The sequence below is a fragment of the Typha angustifolia genome, chromosome 11, assembly GCF_048772165.1.
Source record: "Typha angustifolia cultivar Huaian chromosome 11, ASM4877216v1, whole genome shotgun sequence".
Taxonomy (NCBI): domain Eukaryota; kingdom Viridiplantae; phylum Streptophyta; class Magnoliopsida; order Poales; family Typhaceae; genus Typha; species Typha angustifolia.
In genome coordinates, this window is record NC_133249.1 from 14,542,808 (window position 1) to 14,565,466 (window position 22,659).

Below are 22,659 nucleotides of genomic sequence, written 5' to 3' on the forward strand. Positions count from 1 at the left end.
GAAGCATAGAAAGATTATATGCTCTCTCACTCTAGAAAGGAAAACAATTTCTTCAACTTTTCTAGTTGCAAGTTTGTTCCTCATCTTTCTAACATATTTTATAAAAAAGTAGTAAGTAGACGTGCATTGACTGGAAGTCTTTTCACATTGATATTATATATATATATATATACCTTGCTCTCTCAATTACTTAATATCTTCACCCTTTAATGGTATTAATAGAAAATATTAACGTATCATTTCATTCTCAACTTTTATCTCTATTTTTCTTTAAAATATTAACCTTTCAAGTGAGAAGAAAAAACCTTTCAAGTGAGAAGAAATAAATTAAATTTATTTATTTATTTTTTAGCTTTGGGTTCGATCTTTTTCGCGTTAATCGTGTCGGTTACCATCCTCTAGATTATTCGCAAAAAATAAAATAACAAAATTAATAAAAAGAATAATTTCATTTTAACAAATAAAAAGAACAATCTTTGCTCTTATCAACGGTCATCCCTCTCTCGAAAAATCTCGCTCTCTCATCCTTCCCTCCAAAATCTCTCCGCCCTTCCCTTGATCCGACCGGATCGGACGGTGGAGATCTGATGACGCGGATCCCTCCTCTCCGGCGGGATTCTAGCGACGGCGAGATCGCGCCGCCGGAGGAGTCCGACACGGAGGGCCCCGCCACGTGGTACGAGCCCCTCTCATCTCCGGCTCCGGTGGAATCCAATGAGGTGCCTGTTCGAGTCTACGCCGACGGGATCTACGATCTATTTCACTTTGGCCATGCCCGAGCACTCGAGCAGGCGAAGAAATCGTGAGATTTCGACTCTTCTTTGGGTGATTTGGTTTAGAAACTTGATGGGGTTTTGTGGGTGAGATCATCACCTGCGGTGTATATTGGGATGAACTTTTATGTGCACTTCTTGCTTTCAGCTCTCCGTTGGGTGTTTGATTTGGAAATTTGATGGTTCCTCGTTAGTAAGATCTAAGGTGTTGTTCGATTGGACTATTAAGTTTAAAGTTAAGAATTTTCGTACTTATTATTGGTTATATTTCGTGAATCTTTACCGTGTAGAATTCGATCAGTTTCTATGTGTAGTACTTGCTTTCATTTGGAAATTTGATTGATTCACAGTTTCTATTTTGCACACTTCTCATTTGTTATGTCTCTTGTCTGGTTCTAGTAATATAGATTTTGATGAACATTTCTGGGTAACTTTTGTTCCAGTAGCTGTGACCCTTGTCAATGATGGTGCGAAATTAACAGGGTACAGTGTCTGTGTTGGTTGTTACTGAAACTGAACCGGTTTGCCTTGTAATAACTCATTCTAGTAGCAACATTAATATAATGCAAACTGTTGTCTCTCAAACTTGTAGAGATTACTTCAAGGGATGCCCTCTTTTTGCAAAGTCACTATTTCTGTTTTGCAGAAAAGAAAATTAATTCTTTTGAGATGCACATTGCTTCCTTACTCATGACATATTTTGTAGAGTTGACTATCAATTTGTTAAATCTCTGTTCCTTTTGTCATGTTAGTAACATATGGTGGATACATATATAAGAATTTGCTGAAGATTTCATGTCACCTATGAGTTAAATTTGCTTCACCTTTTCTTCTGTTGTCTCTGTCAATTGTTACTGTTGCACAAATCTTGAATGATGGATCTGCTTTTTTCTCAGATTTCCTAACACCTATTTACTAGTCGGGTGCTGCAATGATGAAACTACCCATAGATACAAAGGAAAAACAGTCATGACTGAAGCTGAGCGTTATGAGTCACTTCGCCATTGCAAGTATGTAATCAGACTTCACGTTTCTCAACTAAATCCTTCTCAAGGGAGCGGTAGTTATATCACTTGGTGTTGCATTTCTGGCAGTTAATTTCATAGTTAGCATGGAATATTATGGAACATACCTTTTGCATTAGAAGCGGGCCACTGCTTGTCCTTATTTTTCTGCTAAATCTGTTACATACTTACATTATGTTTCGTAGGTGGGTAGATGAGGTTATACCCGATGCTCCATGGGTCATCAATCAAGAGTTCATTGACAAGCACAACATAGACTATGTGGCTCATGACTCCCTCCCGTAAGATTCACTTAATAAATTTGTCCTTTCTGAGTTTCTTCAATAGTTCATATGTTCCTAATGTCTATGAAACTTGTGTCTTCTTAATTACTTTTCTAGTCATTGGCCAATGTCTTGCATAAAAATACAATTATGTTGAATCTAATTTCTTATCAAATTTGGGATTCTGTACTTTTGAACTTAAAACTGCTTTGAAAAAAGTTTTTGGCGTGCTATACTTTCTACTACAATAAAGTGGCCAGCTGCTAGCAGTAAGTCATTTAGTATAGAGGAGGACAGTGAAATTGCTGCAGCTTGGTAGAATACGTAAATCTATTTAATTTTTTTTAGCATTATCATTTTCTGGTGCTAGTAGCTCCTACAGCTGAATGTTGACAATGATGGAAGCTAAAATTTCCTGAAGAATTTTACCCTATCTCATTTTCCAAGTTATAATTCCTTTTACAATAGTTGTTTGTAATCTGTAGATATGCCGATGCGAGTGGAGCGGGGAATGATGTCTACGAATTTGTCAGATTCTCCTTCCTACAATATGACAATGAACTTTTCTTGATCTATGATTATTTTCTGTAATTTGGTTGATGAGAAATATCTTCAATGTAGGTCAAGGCCATTGGGAAGTTTAAAGAAACAAAGCGTACAGATGGCATTTCTACATCGGACATTATCATGATGATTTTGAAAGACTACAATGAGTTTGTTATGCGGAATTTAACCCGTGGATATACAAGAAAGGACCTTGGTGTGAGCTATGTGAAGGCAAGAATATACATGTTTACAGCAGTAAATTTTAGCAATTGTTTGTTCCACATTTTCAAATATGTTTCTCTTTTCTTTTATTGTTCAAGTTGAATTTGCTGAAAACTTTACTGTGATCATGGTTGTCAGGAAAAGCAGTTGAGAGTGAACATGAGAATATCAAAGTTGCGAGAAAAGGTGAAGGAACATCAGGAGAAGGTGGGTAAAAAGCTTTCCTTTGTTGTGCTAAATGCAAGATTTGCTGCCATATTGTCAAGAGTATGCATATCATCTGCCAACTTGTGTGTTTTGGGTAATGAAATGTTGAGCCACAAGCATTAAACTGCTGTCGCCAACATGACAATTATGCAAAAAAAAAAAAAAAAAAAATCTTATCGATTTGTCCTGTTTGTTCCTGTTCTGTCACACGTGGGCAAACTGGACAATGTGGTAAATGGCTAAACCTAGAATTCCATATTTTTGCATGTTTCTTGCTTGCAAACTTCTTCGGTAGGGCAGGTTAACTTAGGATTCCAAGATTTTGCAGTCTATTCCTTGAAAGATTACATTTATTTTTTTCTTTAAATAAAGGTAATTTGTAGTCTCTAGCTGTGTAGAAGTCAGGACCAATCATGGAGAACGATCTTATTTTCTCTCTGGTCTGTATTGATTATTGAACCCTGAGGTGTTAGCGATGATCAAAACGGAACTTATCATGCAGTTACATATGGTGGCCAAGACAACTGGGATGCATCCCATTGAGTGGATGGAAAATGCAGATCGCTGGGTCGTGGGTTTTCTTGAAAAATTTGAGGAAAGATGCCACATAATGGTAAGACAATGAAATTAGTTCGCTCTTGTCACTTTCTCTTATTGAAGACTTCGCCATTTAAAAAATGAAACAATACTATGTTAGTGGCTTTGATGTGCTTATTTGAATCCAAACTGCAGTATTAACAATATCTTTACAGAAACATCTATATTTGTTTCCCATGCTTAAATATCTTAGATTGCCTTGATGTTTTTGTTTGCAGGAAACTGCCATCAAAGATCGCATTCAGGAGGGTTTGAAGAGACAACAAAGTAAATCAAGCATCCTTCTGGAAGAGCCAGTAGCCTCGAGTTTTTCTTGAGTAATTAATCTCTAGCCATATGGAAAGGGACAGTAACTGAGATATTGTTATTTCATGGCACGTCCTTTTACCCATCTAGTTATTTTTGTTGTTATACTATCCCAATAAGAGCAAATATATCAACTTGGTACTGCTGCTGTTGCTGCGAGTCCTATTCTACGTCTGTAAGTGCACTGCCTACTGCTAAAGCGGTAGGACAGATGAATACTTTGTTGAGTGGAATATATGGAAATAATGTTGAAAGACAAATTCAATGTAATTATATTCCATCTCTCTTTTTTGATGTGTTTCACCATTGTACACTTCTATAATTTGTGCTATTTTTATGGTTATGGTATGGCTAATCTGCCACATTATAATAGCGATCTTGTTCTCAACTTTTTCTTTTTTAGACAGCAAGTTTCACGATGTTTAAATATACACCATGGAGATTGCATTTTTTAAATGTACAGAGTATCTATACAAGATAGATAGTTGCAACTAAAACCGTAATACACCAGAGACAGAACTGGTTTTACAATGTTCAGATATCATTTTCAAATGTACAGAGTTTCTATACAAGATAGATGCAACTTTGCAACAACCGGATTTCATGTTATCAACATTCATGAAAGTAATAGTTTGAGAATACTTTATGTGATTGATGCTGTTCTCTCTTCAATATTAACCGGAAAATGTCACGATCCTCCCAGCAAGAAGCATCTCATTACTTTACCATGTGCTAGAATGGCTAGAGGTCCAATATGAGGTCTATAATCAGCCAATAATGCAGAAAGATCTTTTTAGCTGCATGACTAAACAGAGTTGATGCATGATCTGGATAGATAAGGTGTCGGGCGGATCTCTGTCGAAAGTTATGTGCAGCAACAAGTTGCTGACCTTGGCACCTTGTGGCAGACCGTAGTTCCAGCAAGGAACCCTACATCGGCTATTAGTATCCATATGCTATGAATAGCCACATCCCAGGAGAATCTTCAAAGAATAATCGAATATGGCGAAATCACTAACGGTAAAACTTTCCATATCTGCCACACTGTAGCTCCTTAAAGCATATATAGGATCCATAAAATGTGAGCAAAATATGAATCAATTCCTGCAGGATCAGTCCACCAGTAAAGGGCTTCTGTAATTCTTTAGTGCTTCAACCCACTGAATAGGTTTACATGACATATTCCTCCCGTGTCTGATACTGTCTCTAGTCTGCTTCTGATGTTTCAAACTTTGACCCAACTCTTAAATTTCTCAGGAATAGGAGACCGTGTAGATTTATTGCATCCAGAATATCCCCGGCTTCAGATTCTTTTCCAACGGACTCATAAAGATGAACAACAGCACTCAAGATGAAACTATCAGGTTTTACAAACTCACTAATGGTCTGAAAGAAAGAAAGCCCTTCATCTATTAGACCATAGTCCAAGTATGCCCTCATCAAACTTCGACAACATGCTAAATCAGGTGTGACTCCCATGTCCTTCATTTCATTATAGACATTTTGTGCATCCATAATGAACCCTTCCTTTATAAAAGAAAACATGAGATGGTTGAAATGAGAACACGAAGGACGAATTCCCTCCTCCAGCATCCTATGAATAGTTTCCTTAGCTTTGGAATACTCTTGACTCTCAGTGTAGGCTCTAATTAGTGCAAGATATGTAAGGGAATCTGGAAGATAGCCATTGTTCTGCATTTCTAGAAAAATATTCTCTGCTTCGTGAAATTGGCCTGAAGTGGCATAAGCATTGATCATGGCATTGTAACTAATCTGCATGTTTATATGTCTAAGAGTCAGAGATCCCTTGACAACAAAGGCACAAGCTTAACTGCTTAAGAAATGAAAACTAACTGATGCATGAAGCTAAGCAAGATCATACATGCATGTGTCTGTGTTGTTGTCAAGTACTTAAGTCATTATACACATTAAATGAGAGAGACAGAGATACTGTGCTTAGGCTTAATGTTGCATAACAACTCTACAATAACGTGCATGTCAAACTAAAAGAAGCATGCTGTAGACTGACATGTAATAGTCATATGGCCATCAGCAGATATAATCAGGTTAATAGTATCTAAAAAATACAGCTACTTTAATCTAATGTAAAATATATGCTTTCCAGATGGATGCACACTAGACTAAAAAATGTGCATATCACATTGAGGGGAAGAGATATTGAAAGAGCAAGATGTTGCTGATATTTGCTTACATAAAAGATATTTATGGAATAAATAATGCAACCATCAAACTAAATAGGATCAAATCCAAACGCCTATTCCTGAGATAAGCACTAATAAATTCATACCTTTCCAGGTCTTATTCCATCTTCCTTCATTTTACTGAATAACAGAGATGCCTCCTGACACCTGCCTGCAGGGTTAGGTCGGTGGACATAAGGGTAAGTTGCAATACTGACTTAAACAACATCCCTTTAACATATTTAGTTATTTACAGTTGATTTTTTTTTTCTGTAACTGCCACAGCGGCACAGCTATCTGATGGTAAAAGTTAAATGTCGAATTTCACATGAAAAATGTCTCAAGTACCAAGCATCAAATTTATCTATGAAAAACTACTCGGCCAACTAGAAGTGGAGGCATGAGAAGCTCACCAGCCTTTCCATAATAGGTGAGCATATTCGTGTAGGTTTTCTCATCAATTGATAAACCTAAAACTTGTGCAATACTAAACATCTCAATAGCCTTATCCAATTTACCTCCTTGGCCATAAACACTGCATTAAGGAAATTGAAGAATATGTTACCAAATCATACAGTTAAACAATACAAAGTGAAACTAGAAGAGCAAAAAAATAGCTATTTTTTTTTTTCAATTCCTGACATTGAAAAAGAGATAAACTATACAAGAATTTTACCTAATCATAGTGTTGTATGTCCTAAGAGATGGAAGAACACCAGAAGTGATCATGCTATCATATATGCTGATAGCAGAGTATAGTTTACCTGCATAGAAATCGTTAGTTCTAATAGAGAGCAAATGCACCAAAATAATAACAATAATTTTCTTGGCTAATGAAAGACTAGTCTGTGAACCTGCATCTAACATTGACTTGATATAAGTATTGTATGCAACAGTATCAAGCTCCACCTCATGAAGAAAACTGTCATTGATAATGTTTTCTGCCTCCCAATATTTCCCTAAAAGGCTCCAGAAAAGAAAATAAGCATTACAGGATGATTTGGTCATATCCAATGAAAATTTACAAAGTCTGAAGGTAAAACTCCATAGAAATTTCCACGTAAAAAGAGAGTACAAATAGGCTTTAAGTATCATTTGACACGAGAACATAGTAATTCTGTATGGTAGGTATAAAAGTAGAAAACAAAATTTTCTTTTTCAAACCAACCCTAATACTTTCTTCCATATGTCACATCAAGAACTATAAAACTCAATAAACTGACTTCCATTCTGCATAATCAGTGTCATCTAACTAAATCCCTAAAAAAATTTCCTTTATATGTTGGGTACATAGCCAACTTCAGTATTCAGTTAGAAAGTTCAATAACCTTACCAGAGGCTCAAAAAAGGGGATAAATGATTCTGCAAGTGAACGGAATTAAGATTGAAATCGTAAAACCAGTGATATCTTATTTTCACAAAGCAATATGCTTTGAAATACCTCTTATAATCTGTACCACATACAGAGCTTAGGCCTCATAAATCATAATGAATGACCAACCAAGACTGGTAAGGCAATTCTTCATGTAATATCAGCATCGTGTACATATTATGTCCATTCCTCAAGGTACAACAGATGCTTCACAAAATTCACTATTTGACTAAAAACTCATAAGCAACAAAACTTCGTCAGATGGCCTCAATTGGATAGTATCCATAATGATAAAAAGTCACACATAGCTTAAATACAGTTAGAGCCTTAAGAGGTTACATTTTGCAATATCAAATTTCATTAGACACTGCACTAGTGTCAAGAAATGAAAGGTATGGAAAATATATCTACAATGGCAGAAAAAATATCTACAACCTTCTCTGATAAAGAAATGATCCAGGTTTGTTGGAATTATTAGGACAGTGACAACTCAGTGACCACCTAACCATGATAGTACAGTAGTTGTCAGTTGAGATTTTATTCAATTACATCATGAATACCCTTCTTTTTAGTCCAGACCAGGTCTCTGGCTCCTCTCTCACCACATGACTGCTGTCCAAATCCTACTTCTGCTTTGTTTATCATCTAACACTTATCTAGCCTTCTAGGATTTATTAGCTTGAAAAACCAAGCCAAGCTTGAGGATAGATGAGCATGAGTTAACCTATTATCATTCCTTTGATGAGCCAAAGAAGCCGAGCTCAAAACAGCTTGATATTATGGCGAGTCAGGCAGACTGATTAACTCTTGCTTGACTCTTGCTCGAGATGAGCTGAGTTCTAGCTTGCTTTGCCTTCAGTTCAACCCGAGCAGTGCTCAGCTCAGCTCACTCAACCAGCTTTTTTTAGACATATAGCTGTCTCCATGTATCAATCAACAATTGAAATATAATCATTTCATCCACAATAAATACAATAATCTGAATTGACAGAAGGTTTGGAAGGCAGCAGTCAGCCAGTCAGGACAATGGTGTAAATGCTTACCGTGCTTAGTTAAAGCATTAACAAGTATGCTAAGCGTGACAGCATCCTGGATGTGGCCTTGGGAAATTGATTCTCTATATAATTGATTTGCTTCATCAATTTTGCCACATTTGCAAAAGGCATAGACCATGGCATCATAAACAGCTCCTTTTGTCGCCGAAAAGTTTGACACTAACTTGAACACTTCTAGGGCTTGTTCTAATTGAAGGCACTTTCCATACTGAGTAATTAAAGAAGCAACGGAAGAGTCATCAGGTCTGAAACCTAACTCAATTAATTGTTCAAATAAGAACTGAGCCTCCAATATACTTCCTGCGGAAAGCGTCAATCTAATCAGAAAGAAGCATATGGAAGAAAGAATGTGGTGTCCGTAAAAACACAATGAGAGTTCATATCAGTATAAGCTCCATAAGATGCTTGCCTTCCCTAGCAAATTTGCTGATCAACCGGCAAGATGCAGGTACACCACCAGCAGTCTCTGCCATGGATTTCAATATATCTTTTGATTTAGAAGTATTGCCACTTTCCATATATAGGCACAATAGTACACTAAGTGCTGTAGTGTCTGGTTTTTCTAATGTCTTGAACATGTTCTCTGCTTTCGTAAGCACTCCAGCTTTCCCATACAGTGCCATCAGTGATGTCCGAGTGGTTTTATCAATGGTGAGCCCATCATTTTCCATCTCTTCAAGTAAAATTTCAGCATCATCAATCATTCCCTCTCTGCAGTATACTTCCATTACAGTTTTATAAAGGCTCTCATCAAACTGGAGCTCATCCTTCCTCATCTGCGAAATCAATGCTTTAGCCTTTTCCAGAAGACCCACTCTTATGTACAAGGTGAGCAAGTCATTACAACAAATCACATCAGGAATGCAACTCTTATATAGAGTTTGAAAAGTAACTTCTGCAGAAGCTACATCTTCCTTAAAAACATAACACCGCAGCAATGCACTATAAGCAAAATTTGACAATGCAACATTTCGGGACCTCATGACCTCTAAAACTTCTAATGCTTTTTCATGATTTCCAGAATTAAGATGAACTTGGGCCATTACTACATATGTTTTCTCATCACTAAGAAGACCTAAATTTTCAATGTCACGAAAAATTTTTTGTGCTTCGTCATACAGGCCAAGTTTGCCATATATCCTAACAAGTATTCCATAGATGACTTCATCGGGAACGATTTTATTTTTCTCCATCTCGGCAAAGAGTGAGAGAGCTTTCGAGTAATCTGCATTTTTATAGTATAGTGTCAGAAGAGATGCACAGGTGTAGTTACTTGGAATGATACCCTGAGGTTTCATCTCTCCATAAAGTCTTAATGCATCTTCTCCTCTGCCATGTTTGGCAGTTAAACTTATCAAAAGACTGTATGTCACCTCCTCAGGAATAAATCCAGATTTCTTCATTCTTTCAAATGTATTCAGAGCATCCTCCACTAGATCTTCTTTAGCATATGAGCTGATAATAATTGTAAAAGTAAAACGGTTTGGCTCTACTTCAGCATCTAACATCTGCTTCCACAACTGGATAACTTTTCCGTGCAGCTTCTGCTTTTGCAAAGATGAAATCATGAAATTAAAAACTGCAATAGAGGGTAAGACATCTCGCCTACGCACAGCAGAATAAAATAACAACATGTCTTTATGCCGTCCCCACCTAGCATATGCACACAGCATGGTTCCACAAGCAACTTCATCTGGCTCACAGCCTGCTTCAAGCATCTCCAGAAAGATCTGCTCAGCAAGTTTGATCTTTCCAACTTGACCATATATTCTAAGAACAATAGTGTATACTATAACACTAGGTTTATAACACAGCTGCATGAGTAACCAACTGATGATAGTCAGCAACTCTAGGTTAAATTCAATATATAAAAATCAAATCAATCATTATTAAGCAACAGAAGTACAGAATTTTCAATTGACATACAAGATCATGTTCTAAGAAGTAAACCATTATTTTCCTTTGAATCTATTCTAATCCAAGAAGGCAGATCAATTTATTAGTAAAAGTCTGGAGTGTCAGCCGCATCCTTCTGAAACTGCTTCCTTAATTCGTCTAGTTTTATAGGTAAAGTATGTTCCCACAACATCGTTTTAAGCATGCCCCAATTTCAGAGTGGATTTGACCCATCTATTGCTTACAGTTTATTTCCCATAAAAGAAAGAAAGCTAGAGGTTTGAGAGGTGTACGCTTAAATACTAAATTTAGAGCCGTATACATGCTAACAAGCAAATAAGGGATTTCTAAAATAAATTCAATGAGGTAGCAGACTCTAATAAAGCTATAAAATGCAAGAAGAGAGAGAAAAGAGGAAGAAAAGGTGAGATCATTTTCTTTTCTTTTTTGGCTTGCTGACCTGAAGTTTCATCCAGGCGAAGAAATCCCTGACCTGCCTCCACCCTTTCTGCTCCTTGAGCACGACACACATCTCCCGGAAGCTAAGCTTCGCCACGAACGACCCCATCACCTCCCTCATCTCGTACGACCCGTCGGGCCTCGACGCGAGCGCCCGCACCGCTCGGATCGCGGCGACCACGTGTCTCCCGTAGAGGTGTCCGTCGCGGTCGTCCTCTATATAGGCTACCATTTGCTCCGGCGTTCGCCGGATCCATCGCGGCGTCTGGGCGCCGCTCCCCTGGTTGTGGCGTAGGCGGCGGAGGTACGCCGCCTTGGCGTTGATGACCCGGCGGGCGTCGTCGTCGGAGAGGGGCTTCCTCCGAGGGTGTTTCCTGTAGGGCTTCTGTCGCCCGTGGCCGTGGCCGTCGCTGAGTGACCAGGGGTCGGAGGAGAGAGAGGAGCGGGGAAGGAAGCGGCGGTGGGCAAGGCGATAGGGGTAGGGTTTCGGAGAGGGAAAGAAGGGATTTGGAGATGGAGATGAGAAGGGAGGGAGGAATGAAGATTGCAGGGAGTTCATCGTAAAATTCGATTCCTCGAGGTCTGAGAGAAGAAGTGGGAGAGCCGAGATATTTAAAAGTCGAGGATATCATCAGTCACTTGCGAAGCACGAGATAGGAAACACGGTTATCTGCAAAACGAACCCTGTTACATTAAAACCCCTGACAGTTGGCCTATTTTACATTATTATTATTATTATTATTATTATTATTACCATTTTTTTGGCATTTGACTCCTAAATTATGAAATTTTTTTATTTTTTTTTTTAGTAATTCACTCCTTTGGTTGGTTCTCTTTCTTTCTTCTAAGATAAAATAGAGGATGACATCACATGTCATTCTTAATAAGAAAACCTAATAAATAACTAACCGAAGAAGCATTTCAAAGGTTGTTCATAATTAACAAAAATTAATATGTCATAATAAATAAATAACAAATAAATAACAGAGAATATACAGAAATGATAATAGTTCAGGAATCTAAAATTTTAGTTATGGGTTAAATATGTTTTGCTACTATACACTTATACTAAAAATTATTTTATTCCTCTATACTTTAAAAAGTTTCAAACTACTTTTAAAACCATTAATTTTTTTATTAAACTTAACTGAGCATTGCTAAAATAATTAAAATACACTTATCGTGTTTTTTAAACAATCTCATTTTAGTTATAAATATAGAGACTTCTAAATTTTTTAAAATCCGGAGGAGTAAAATAATTCTAAGTATAAATATAAAATAGTAAAACATATTTAAACCTTATCTATTGTTTTGTATTTGGAAATCAGTCCCTTAATTTTACACTTAAAACAACATTTAAAACGGAAGTATGACCGACCACATTTATAATATAAGGGGTTGGAAAAGAGGTGGACGAGGAGGTAATTTTGATTCAGAAAAGATTAAATATGTTATTATTTTACAAGACAGACAAATGTAAACTGCACCTCCAAATAATTTGATTTAAATGATACATAAGACGCCTAATAAGCTGCATTATTCCATTATATACAATCATTTCTGATCCCTGTTAGAGCAAGAACTTTAGTGTGATGATTCTTGCCTGATGAACGGCGACGAGCTCAACTCAGTAGTGCTATAGAAGGAGTCCTCAGGATAGTTCTCATCCTTCTCCTCATCCCACCTGAGCACCTCCCTTATGAACTTGAAGGCTTCGTAAACTGTCGGCCGATCACGGGCCCGCGCTTGCCACACGAACAGCTTCCGGTTGGTGAGGGAGGAATAGAGGTCTTTAAATTTCATCGCTATGTAAAAATATGCTTGATGAGCCATTGACTGGCTGTTGTGGTTAGTCCTAATCGGGGAGAAGTCTTCAAACCACTCACAGGCTGAGAGAGGAGTGTGGCTTATCTTTTCCTCGAAGAGGTCATACTTATTGAGCACAAGCACGAATTGGGTATCATAGAAGCATGATTGCCTAGTACAAAAATAGGTAGCGATGAAGTTTTATCTACTTTAAATCCAGAAGTTAGTAGTCATTAGGCCCATGTTTTCCTTGATCATATTGAGATTTTGAGAAGCTAAGTAATTTCATGGACATAGTAATTCGTGTAATAGACAAAGTGCACAAACTAGAATTCAGAACCTGGAAAAAAAAAATTCTGAAACTCGAATTATGAGTAGTACCTGATCGTTGCCTCGAAGAGCTCCTTGCTTTGCATCATCTTATTCTGTAGGGGTCTGTTATTGCCACTAACAGGGGCTCCCAGTTGATCATAGTCACTGAGAGCCACGCAGAAGATTACAGTGCGAACATCTTCAAACATTTCTACCCACTTGCAACCCTCAGCAATTCCCTTGGCAGTTGCTCTGATCAACTGGTATCTGATGGAGAAGAGGACAGTCCAAATATGAGAGTGTGTTAGAGAGAAAGATTAAGTTGGAATACAATATATTGTTTGAGAATAAATGCTATAAAAATTGAAATAGGTAATTTTTCTATTATTGAAGATATAGTCCAGATGTAGACATGTTAAATCATGGAGAAATGGTTAGTTATTAACAAAATATGCAAAATCTTAACCTACTAGTAGGGATATTGTTTGCTTACAAGATACAAAAAGAAATGATCAGCATGCTTGACATTTTCCCAGGATTGATCCTTAGAGTGTCTACATAGAATTCTTTTCATATCAGCTGTGTTGTTCTTGAGATATTGCAATTGATATTTAGAGAGAATAAAATACGAAATGCTTCTTAATAGCATTTCTTATAATGTCGTGTGAGGCAAGTGAAGCTATAATTTGCATTCAGCTGCACAACTTAATAATGCAAATGTCCTTGTACAGGTCTTATGATTAACAGGACAAAATGTAGTGGTAGATTGGCAGATGAAAGAACACTATAATTTATACAGAACAAAAGAAATAATCTTTGCCAATTGACCCTTTTATGAGATAGCTAATTCCAATACTGACTACAGTTCATGAAGGAGTTGAAGGAAATTACTTCGTAAGTGACTGGGAAAGAGCATCAGGATTGTCATTGTATGGTTCTGACATAGGGCTGCGATCATCTAGCGTGAAATCAATGAAGGCCAATCCATTCCCTTGGGTTACTCCTTCTGCATATAATATATCTTTCTCAGAAGGTTCATACTCACTGCTTGATACCTCAATTGCCTGCAAGAACATATACTCACTCAGAAATGCTAATGGGTCTGCAGATTTAATCAAACTTTCAAAACAGCATTTTGCAAGATCAATAGTTAATTATGTGTTACTGCATAAACTCTAGTATGAAATAAACATAATCCATTGTAATTTAAGTATTCGGCACATAATTATTTGAAACTCTTTCAGGTCCTCTTTATCTTTTCTAAAACCTCATAAGGAACTTTGTTTCATGGGAAATTACCAACCCAGACGGCATTCCAGTCCATTGACTGGAACCTTCAGTTCATGCCAAAAGGCAAGCGACAAAGTCATATGTCAGTTAGAAATTGCACATAAAACAATTTGGCTTGGAAACTAAATATTTCCTGCATTCCTGGATCAGCACTACTGCCCCAGCCCTGGACGGATCTAAGTAGTTTTCCTTTTTATTTTTATATTTTTAACACTACATCTTTTCCAACACTACAAATGTTCAACATATTCATCAGGCAACTGATTGAGGCAGATAAAGAAAGAAATGACATAGAATTATGATCATCTCTCTCTCATGAGGCAATATTCATAATATCCAACAGCATCATCTGTTTAGTCTCCCTTATCTGTGAGGCATCCTCTTCTTACCTAAGCTGGAAGCTTCCTTGGAAGCAGACAAAATTAACCACAACAATGACTATCAGTAATTTACAATGGATTCCAGTCATAAATCACCAACACTCTCTTCTTAGCTAAACTAGTAGCTTCCTTGAAAGCAGATGAAGTCAATCACAAGTTGACAATTATCAATAACTTACAATGGATTCCCGGCATAACTCATCAACACATACAGATGTCGGCAGCTTTAGGAATGAGGATAAATGCTTAAAGGAACAAACGTGCATCTTGTTTTCACTGTCCAATGAAATCAGCATAAAGGTGAAAAAGAAGTTTCTATACCTGATGTTTATTTCCCTACAAAATAACAGTTGTCTGCTTTTCACAGTGGAAGGGCATTTAATTATTTAATATCACCCTCTGCTAGTACCAGACGACATACACATTGCCAAAATGCAAATAGGTAAAGTTACATTTATGTATCTTATGACTAGAGTATGAAGGCCCAAAAATCATCTATCTTTGAGTCTCATCTACCTGACCCCATATTATTGGGAAAAAGCTTGGATGTTGAAGAATTCTAGAGGATGATTGAATGCCAAAAAAATATTAAAGTTGATAGCCAAGTAATCGAGATTGGTCATGCATAACAAACAGCATCAAGGATCTAGAGAAGATTGCTTCCAAGATGTCATGCCAACAATCCTCGACTAGACCAGTTAGCTGGTTTAGAGAAAGATTGCTGTGAGGAGATAAGAAGAAATGAATAGTCATGTTCCACACACTAGAATTAACATAATCATTTTAGCCTGGGTTGATTTTATACTTTGATCATGACCTGTTGTGTTTCAACTTTGAAGTAGGAAAGATGAAAGGACAAGGATATAAAGGATAGAAGATAGGAAGCAAACTTTGAAAAGAAAAGTGAGAGGGACCAATAAAAAGGAATATTGGTAGCTGCAGTGCCTGGAAATGAAGTACATCAATTACGAGTCAAGCAGACTGCAAATTTTATGTTTATACAAGCAACTGAATCGCCATTTAGACAACACTAACAGGACTCTGGAAAGGAAATTGCAGCACATAAGGTTCCCTCTATAGTCGGATTGGAAGGGCAAGATGTACAACATAAACCCACTATGACACAGGTTTTTTACATGGATTGAACCTGTGATCATTTGGTGCAAGGAGGCAAACTTTACCATTACCCTAAGAGGTATCATCTAATAGGACTCTTGGAGAAAGGAACAGAAAAGGCAAGCCAGCTTTTGACTAGTGTAACATATGTAGTGATTACTACAATGACTACAATCCTTCTTTTAATAGACCTTCAGAGACATATCAAGTAGAATCTAAAAACACTTGGAATTAAACCAATGATCATTGTGCAGTTGAGTCTTAGGATAGACATTTCAAGCAACTTGCAACCTTGTTCAATTAGCTAGTATGTTTGTATGCATAAGATTAAATTGGTACTTGATGGACCTTACTAGCCCCATAAAGAGAACAAAAAGGGAGAAAAAGCAAATCTTGTTTACTTTTAGAATCCAAAACAGGAGGAATACCAGCAATTGATCTTTCATCAGAAAGATAAGAGGAAGCCAAGAATTGCAAAGGATGCGGAAGAATATAAGATCATTGAGCACCAGCTAGAAGATTTCACTTGGCAGTCATAGTTATGCTCTCAGACTATTCAATTCCTTCGCAGTCTATACTATTCACCATCCTCTAATTAACAGTGAAATTCACCAATCTAGCAGTTTATAAGAAGAAATACATAGAAATTATGGAATACGTTTAGCCAAATGTTCCAATTTTTCCATGCCATCAGTTTAGAGAAGAATGATGATAAAGGTTCTGAAATATTACCCTGTTCAAAAAGTATCCAGCGACATCGGGAAGAAAGTGTAGCTCGTCTTTTCTCTTATAAGTTTCCTGTATGGCAGGATCTTTCCACATCTCATCAGCAAAAGGAGCATATTCACGTGTTGCAGCAGGGAAGAATGCATCTAAATCTCCCATTGCTATGATGTCCAAAAGCCAGTCAGAAAACTTTTTCAGCCTTGCATTTATCGTGTATACACATGAACTTGACCCATTAGCTTTGCATTCATCTGGACAAGAAGGTACAAAATCAAGTGTTGCATCCAGGCTTATGTGTCTTTGAAAATAAAGAAGTCAAAAAACTTTCTTTCTTCATATTAGAAAAAAAACAATCTAGGAAATAAAATAAATAAATGATGACATAGATTAACAAGCAAATAGCCAGGTTTTTTATTGTTGTTGTTGTAGATTAAGATGCGAGGGGCTTAACATAGAGTAGCAAGATGAGGATAATAGAAACAATATATGAAAGAAAAGGAAATATACACAATTCCCACCTTCCACTGAATGGACAGATAAAGATCTTACACACTAGAAAAGCTTCAGTACAATTTCAGGGCCATCTGTATGGTATATTAAATAAAACTAGTAGGATTGTGTGAATTAATTAATCATTACTTCATGATGGATGGGCTGTATTCATCCAGATTGGATCTCAAATTTCCAAATCAAGATACTACATATAGAATTTAACTAGTGTTACTGGTGTGAACACCAGGCTTAGATCATCGATGAGACACATGTGTGCAGTCAGAGGCTACCCAGTGACACTTTGGTTAGGGTGACAGATTATGAGAGTGAGTCTTTATGTTTTACTCTTTGGGCACTTTCCTGACTTTCTAAACAGAATTTACTACAAGCTAAAATGGCTTAATTCTGCAGAAACAGGCTCTCTATGAAGTAACCGATAAAGAGCCTTTCGAAGTCCTAAAAAGAAAAGATATGAAACATTTTTCATATAAAAACACAATAATAGATCATTTTAAAACAGGAAAGAAGCTATTGATTGCAAATGCTACCTTCTGCGTGTCGATCAAGTGAAATGTTGTTAGACTTAGCCAAAGCCTCTTCCTCAAAGCGCTCGCGACCCTCAAGCAAAATGCCGAGATATTTGAACATGTTGCTTTGTATCATCATTTTAATATCATCTCGTTCTTCTTGAGTGAACTTATTCCCATATAAAAACTTGACCTGCTTCAAGACATTGCAATATTGCATCTTATATGAAGTATGAACAATTAATGTGTATACATATATTTGCCAACAGAAAGAGTAACAAAGAAAATGAGTGGTAAGTGATGCAAAATACTCCGTCTAACACAGCAGTAATGACTCCATCATATGCGAATGATGCAATTATTTTGTGGTCTGCCTTCTAGAAACCTAGCATTTCAGTAATGAGCAAAGAATTGTTCACAAATGAGTATTACTGAGCAACGATGGTAGTGCTACAGGCACGAGTCGTGGCACTTGCCGACCGTACCGTAAGAGAATAAGAGATACTCACCTTCGCCTCCGTCGTCGCCATCGCCCGAGCTCGCTCGGGTGCCCTAGCCCGAGGGAGAAGGAAGAAAAAAAAAATATATATATATATATATATATATATATATAGAGAGAGAGAGAGAGAGAGAGAGAGTTGCGGGCGAAGGCGATCGGCGACGGGTAACTCGACGACAAAATTAATGGTGAGCGGTGAAGCTATTATGAGGGGTGCCATGCGGCACCCCTCGTGCCATGTGTTGGTACGCCATCGGCATGGTAAGTGCCTGTCGGCACGACCATCCATACTACTGAGAAGGTGAAACAAAATGCGATACACAGATAACTGAAATTGCATGTCCTGTAATCGAAACTGTGACTATCCTCACCCCCAATATGGTGCTTCTAATAATGACAAGGACCAGCATTGCTTACATGATAGTTCGTTAATAGTAGGTTGGCTAAATATTATTAATAATAGAAGGCCCTCAGAACTCATGATCTTTGGATATATAGCAACTCTCTTCAAATTGGTATTCTTTGAACTTATTATTCAATCATCAGGTGTTGAAATGACATTGAACTTGCAATAGCATGTGCTATTTAGTTTACTTGTCAGTCATATAAAAGCTCGTTATAGTTAGACATTTGGAAAACCTGAACTATTTGAGGTCCATCTTAGTCTCATCAGAATACAGTATTTGAATTTAATATTCATGCTCTAATTACAAACAGGACAACCAAACAGTGCCAGAGAGAATGACTACATAAAGAAAGAAAGGAAGACTAGATTATAGTTCTCTCAGAAAACTGGTTAAGATGTGGTAGTGGTAGTATATACATGTAGAATGAATTTAAAATTTTCTAGTGCCTCACATGGATCGGTTACCCTTCCATAATTGAAATCATGCTAAGTAATAATCATGTTTAGGACTCCTATGCAAAAGGAATCTCCGGGTCAAATCTTTTAAGAATTTACTTAAGTATAAATAATTAAAAGGGAAGGTTATATGAGTAAGAGGACCCTTGAGAACCACATAATACGGAGCTAATATTTAATTCCAAAAGGATTAATATTGCCCAGAGCAAGTGCTGTTGTACCAAAAAGAAACCAAAGAAACTGCTTTTAATGCATATCTGGATAAAGCTCCAATCACGGCTTCCCACTATTCAATTGTTTAGTAAAAGATCTTTTACTTACAGCAGAATTTTTTTTCATTATCCTTCAGAAAGAAGTTCAAAAAGAATCCAACATTATTCACCTGCTTAAATATTGTGCTCGTCCCAGATCCCTGTGGTCCAAGTAGTAAAAGCTTTTGGATCCTCTTTTGATCGAAGTAGTTGGGGACAGTTCTAGCTGAATGTGGAGTTTCATCCCTAGGTCTGTGTGCACTTCGATGAGGCAATGGGATTGTATATAAGATGCAAAATAGGCGTACAAATAGCTGTCAAATAAATCAAACAAATCAAGCAAAGGATAGAGAAAAGAATAAGAGCAATGATAGGTTTCAGAAAGAAAGAGTATTTTTGGAGTCTTTGAACAAAACACGTACTGAGTCCCGCATGCTTCCTTTTATATTATTTTGGCCTTCTTCCTCAAAATGACCATCATCATAGACCCAAAAGTGTGTACCACGTGGACACTGGACATGTGCAATCTGCATGCAGGAGTATTGTGTTAGAACATATAAGAGTCTTCAAAGATTCTAGTACTTGAATATCCAGAGAAAGCCAATCATATGCAACAAATGTAGTGAGTAAATTAGAGAAAGAGCATTTTTTTGGACTATTTGGTTAGTAATTTATATATAAAGGTGGCAATATCTTAATAAAAGGTTTCTTTGATAAATATAATTAAAAGCAAATTACATCCTATCCCTTTGTGTTTGACTTGATTTTAAATTACGCCCTTACACTTAAAAACTTACGGACTTAATTCCCTTGTAGTTCAGACCAAAGTGCAATTGTCATATTTTCTTTTTAAACTAACAATAAAAAAGATCAAATTATCCCTACTATCATTGGCACCAATGTTTTCTGTACAAGCAAATTTTTAAATGACCAAAGTACCCCTACTCTCATCGAATCATACTGCATTTCTATGAGGATAATTAAGGCTTTTCCCATTTTCAATAAAGGTTACAAATTGGTCTAAACCACACGAGAGTGAAGTTGTTAAGTTTAAAATTCATGGGGGTAGGTTGAAATAGGGTCAAACCACAGGGGATAAACTATAATTTATCATATATTTAAATATGTCATTAAACCCCTATATTCAGAATTTACATTTACAATCCAGAGAACATCCTTGAATCTTGCTAGTGGAATCAATATGGGAATCAAAACAGTACCATAGGCAAAACAAAGGGAAGTCACTTGCCTATTGGATTGACATTGTAATAACCTCTTCTGTTCACTGCTTTAGGTTATTCGCATAGGTATTTGAGTCTTTTCCATGTGGCATTGTGATATTACATGCATGTGTCTTATATTTCAAAAGGACATAAAATTAAAAATATACACTCACAAAAAGCAAGTAAAAGGGAATAAATACCTTTAGCATCCTCAGTTCAGTTTTCGTAACTTCCCTCCCATTACAATACACTTGGGTGTTCCCATTACTAGCGTCGGGCTGAAGCCTTCCAGTGAAATTTAAGTTTGAACTAACAAGACAATATGCTCTTTTCCCTTCCTATCAAAGGAAAACAAAATATTATCAGCAAGGCATGTACTTTTTACACCAGCAAGCTACAATTGCCTTAGAGCAAGCAAATATATTAGGTTGCTGAAGCACTTGCCTTTCCCCATAGACCAGATTCCTTGTCATACCAATACCGCCCAGGCTTTAAATTCTGTGGAGGTAATGGACAACTGAGCAATTCCACCATCTCCTGCGGCCTCAGTGGGCAACCATTTACAGTAATTTGTTCAGGCCTAAGCTGGTTAGCAGGGCATTCCTTCTCAGCTTTCAACATTTGCCTGACTTCCAAGGGGCAGAGCAACCGTGATAGTGTCCTTGAACTCTTCCCTAGTTTCGATCGTTTTGACTCGTCAATCGGCTGGCCTATGCAACTAACACACTTGCGACCTTCTGGCATTGAACCCATCGCCCTGAGCACACAATAACTGCAGTACCTAGCACCACAAACCAAACATGACTCCTTGCTTTCCCATTTCCTCTTCCGGCACCTATAGCACACCCATCTCTTCTCCTTCCTGGACACACCAACATAGTGAGGAGAAGACATCTCCTCAAGTTCCCTACTTTCACTTTTATCATATGGCCCTAGACCAAAAGTAACGACCGGTACCCTCTTTGCCTCATTAACTTGTTGCTTATGCAGTGGTCTTGGAGAACAATGAGTTGAGCTAGAAGACCCTGAGTGGGAGCCAACTGAGTACTCTGAGCAATCCGCTGAAGCCTCTGGGTTTCGAGACAAAGGTGCAGCAACATGGGTGATTCGAGAGACGGGCAAAGGTATTGGATCAACCGTGGGTGCCACAGGGACTGAAGCCAATCTATAAGATTCAGATACTGGCTCTGCTGTTGGGATTGTGGGGTAGTTCAAATCCACTGGCTCAACCAGCGGGAGCTCGTAGGACACCGGTGGGCCATCGTACTCGATAGCAATGGAGAAGTCCAGATTGGGCGGCGCCTCCGGGATGGGAGTCCCAGGGGGGAGCATCTTTCTCAGCATCTCCTGCCAATTATTCCCATCTAGTGTTTGGGCCATTTCAGTATGCACTGTGTATGAGCTCTCACACACTTCTCTCTCACAAATAAAAGCAAACGACTTAATATCAGTATCATACACCACCACAAGATTAAATCTTTTTCAGCTTCAAAGAACAATTTGGCATCTCGGACTAAAAGCGAAGAGGAAGTACATGTAAAGGAGATGGAAAGTCCCAACTTTTTGGTAAAACAAGGAAAGGTGGAACTTTTCTCGGTTGAAATTTGACTCTAAAACCAGTTCAAGAGAAGTTAGGAACAGCCTACGACGGCGAAACTGAATCAGAATCAAATCTTTTCGCTACCCGTGTGAAATTTAGTGCTTGAAATCGAAAACTCAGGTGACCGAAGAGGAGGAAGGGTACCTCTTAGCCGAGGCAGGACGGAGGCGGCGGCCAAGGTATCAACTTTTCGGGCGATAATCAGAGCTACGTGGCACTGAAATTTCCCGATCCGAAAGCGGATTTGTTGGATACAACAAGAACGGGAGAAGGATAAATTGGAATGGTTCCTCCACTGCTACTGCGACTGCGGCTGCGACTGCGACTGTTCGAGTGGTAAAAGGAGTTTTGCTGTTTGAAATAGAACAGCAAATCGAAGAACAGAAGCGGGTCCCAGAGCCAGAAACTCTTTTTTCTTGTAAAAGTTTTCCACAAACTACTATGAATCAGTTTCTGGAAGGATTCCTTCCCCCCCTCCCCCTCCCCCTTCTTCTTCTTTCTAAGTTTGTTGCAAATAATTACCAATATATATATACCTTATTGCAAAAAAAGAAAAACAACCTCTTCTTAAATTGTATAAGTCTACTCCAGATTTGTATTTTCTTAGTCAAAATAGTTTATTTATTTGTTTAGTTGCAAATTAAATATTAATA

General features: G+C 37.6%; 3 protein-coding genes across 4 annotated transcripts; 1 reads left to right on the forward strand and 2 right to left on the reverse strand.

Moving 5' to 3' along the window:
* Window positions 1-481: 481 nt before the first annotated feature.
* LOC140769699 (choline-phosphate cytidylyltransferase 2-like) lies at window positions 482-4,209 on the forward strand. The gene is made up of 8 exons (XM_073110524.1): window positions 482-802; window positions 1,670-1,783; window positions 1,984-2,079; window positions 2,547-2,589; window positions 2,683-2,838; window positions 2,968-3,036; window positions 3,539-3,649; window positions 3,852-4,209. Exons 1-8 carry the CDS (start codon window positions 588-590, stop codon window positions 3,948-3,950), a joined length of 903 nt encoding a protein of 300 aa, XP_072966625.1. The 5' UTR covers window positions 482-587; the 3' UTR covers window positions 3,951-4,209.
* Window positions 4,210-4,459: 250 nt separating this feature from the next.
* Window positions 4,460-11,574, reverse strand: LOC140769697 (pentatricopeptide repeat-containing protein At5g27270). The gene is made up of 8 exons (XM_073110520.1): window positions 10,924-11,574; window positions 8,977-10,381; window positions 8,556-8,867; window positions 6,995-7,099; window positions 6,817-6,904; window positions 6,554-6,675; window positions 6,248-6,312; window positions 4,460-5,712 (listed from the first exon to the last, which is right to left on the reverse strand). Exons 1-8 carry the CDS (start codon window positions 11,479-11,481, stop codon window positions 5,146-5,148), a joined length of 3,222 nt encoding a protein of 1,073 aa, XP_072966621.1. The 5' UTR covers window positions 11,482-11,574; the 3' UTR covers window positions 4,460-5,145.
* A 758-nt stretch (window positions 11,575-12,332) lies between these two features.
* On the reverse strand, window positions 12,333-22,436 carry LOC140769698 (extra-large guanine nucleotide-binding protein 3-like). 2 transcript variants are annotated; one of them, XM_073110521.1, is made up of 10 exons: window positions 22,151-22,436; window positions 20,851-21,818; window positions 20,607-20,744; window positions 19,606-19,710; window positions 19,315-19,497; window positions 17,593-17,764; window positions 16,559-16,803; window positions 13,932-14,104; window positions 13,110-13,307; window positions 12,333-12,900 (listed from the first exon to the last, which is right to left on the reverse strand). In XM_073110521.1, exons 2-10 carry the CDS (start codon window positions 21,784-21,786, stop codon window positions 12,507-12,509), a joined length of 2,544 nt encoding a protein of 847 aa, XP_072966622.1. In that variant the 5' UTR covers window positions 21,787-21,818; window positions 22,151-22,436; the 3' UTR covers window positions 12,333-12,506. The 2 variants fall into 2 exon arrangements, with proteins under 2 accessions (XP_072966622.1, XP_072966624.1); XM_073110523.1 differs by having other exon boundaries at window positions 20,851-22,436.
* Window positions 22,437-22,659: the final 223 nt, after the last annotated feature.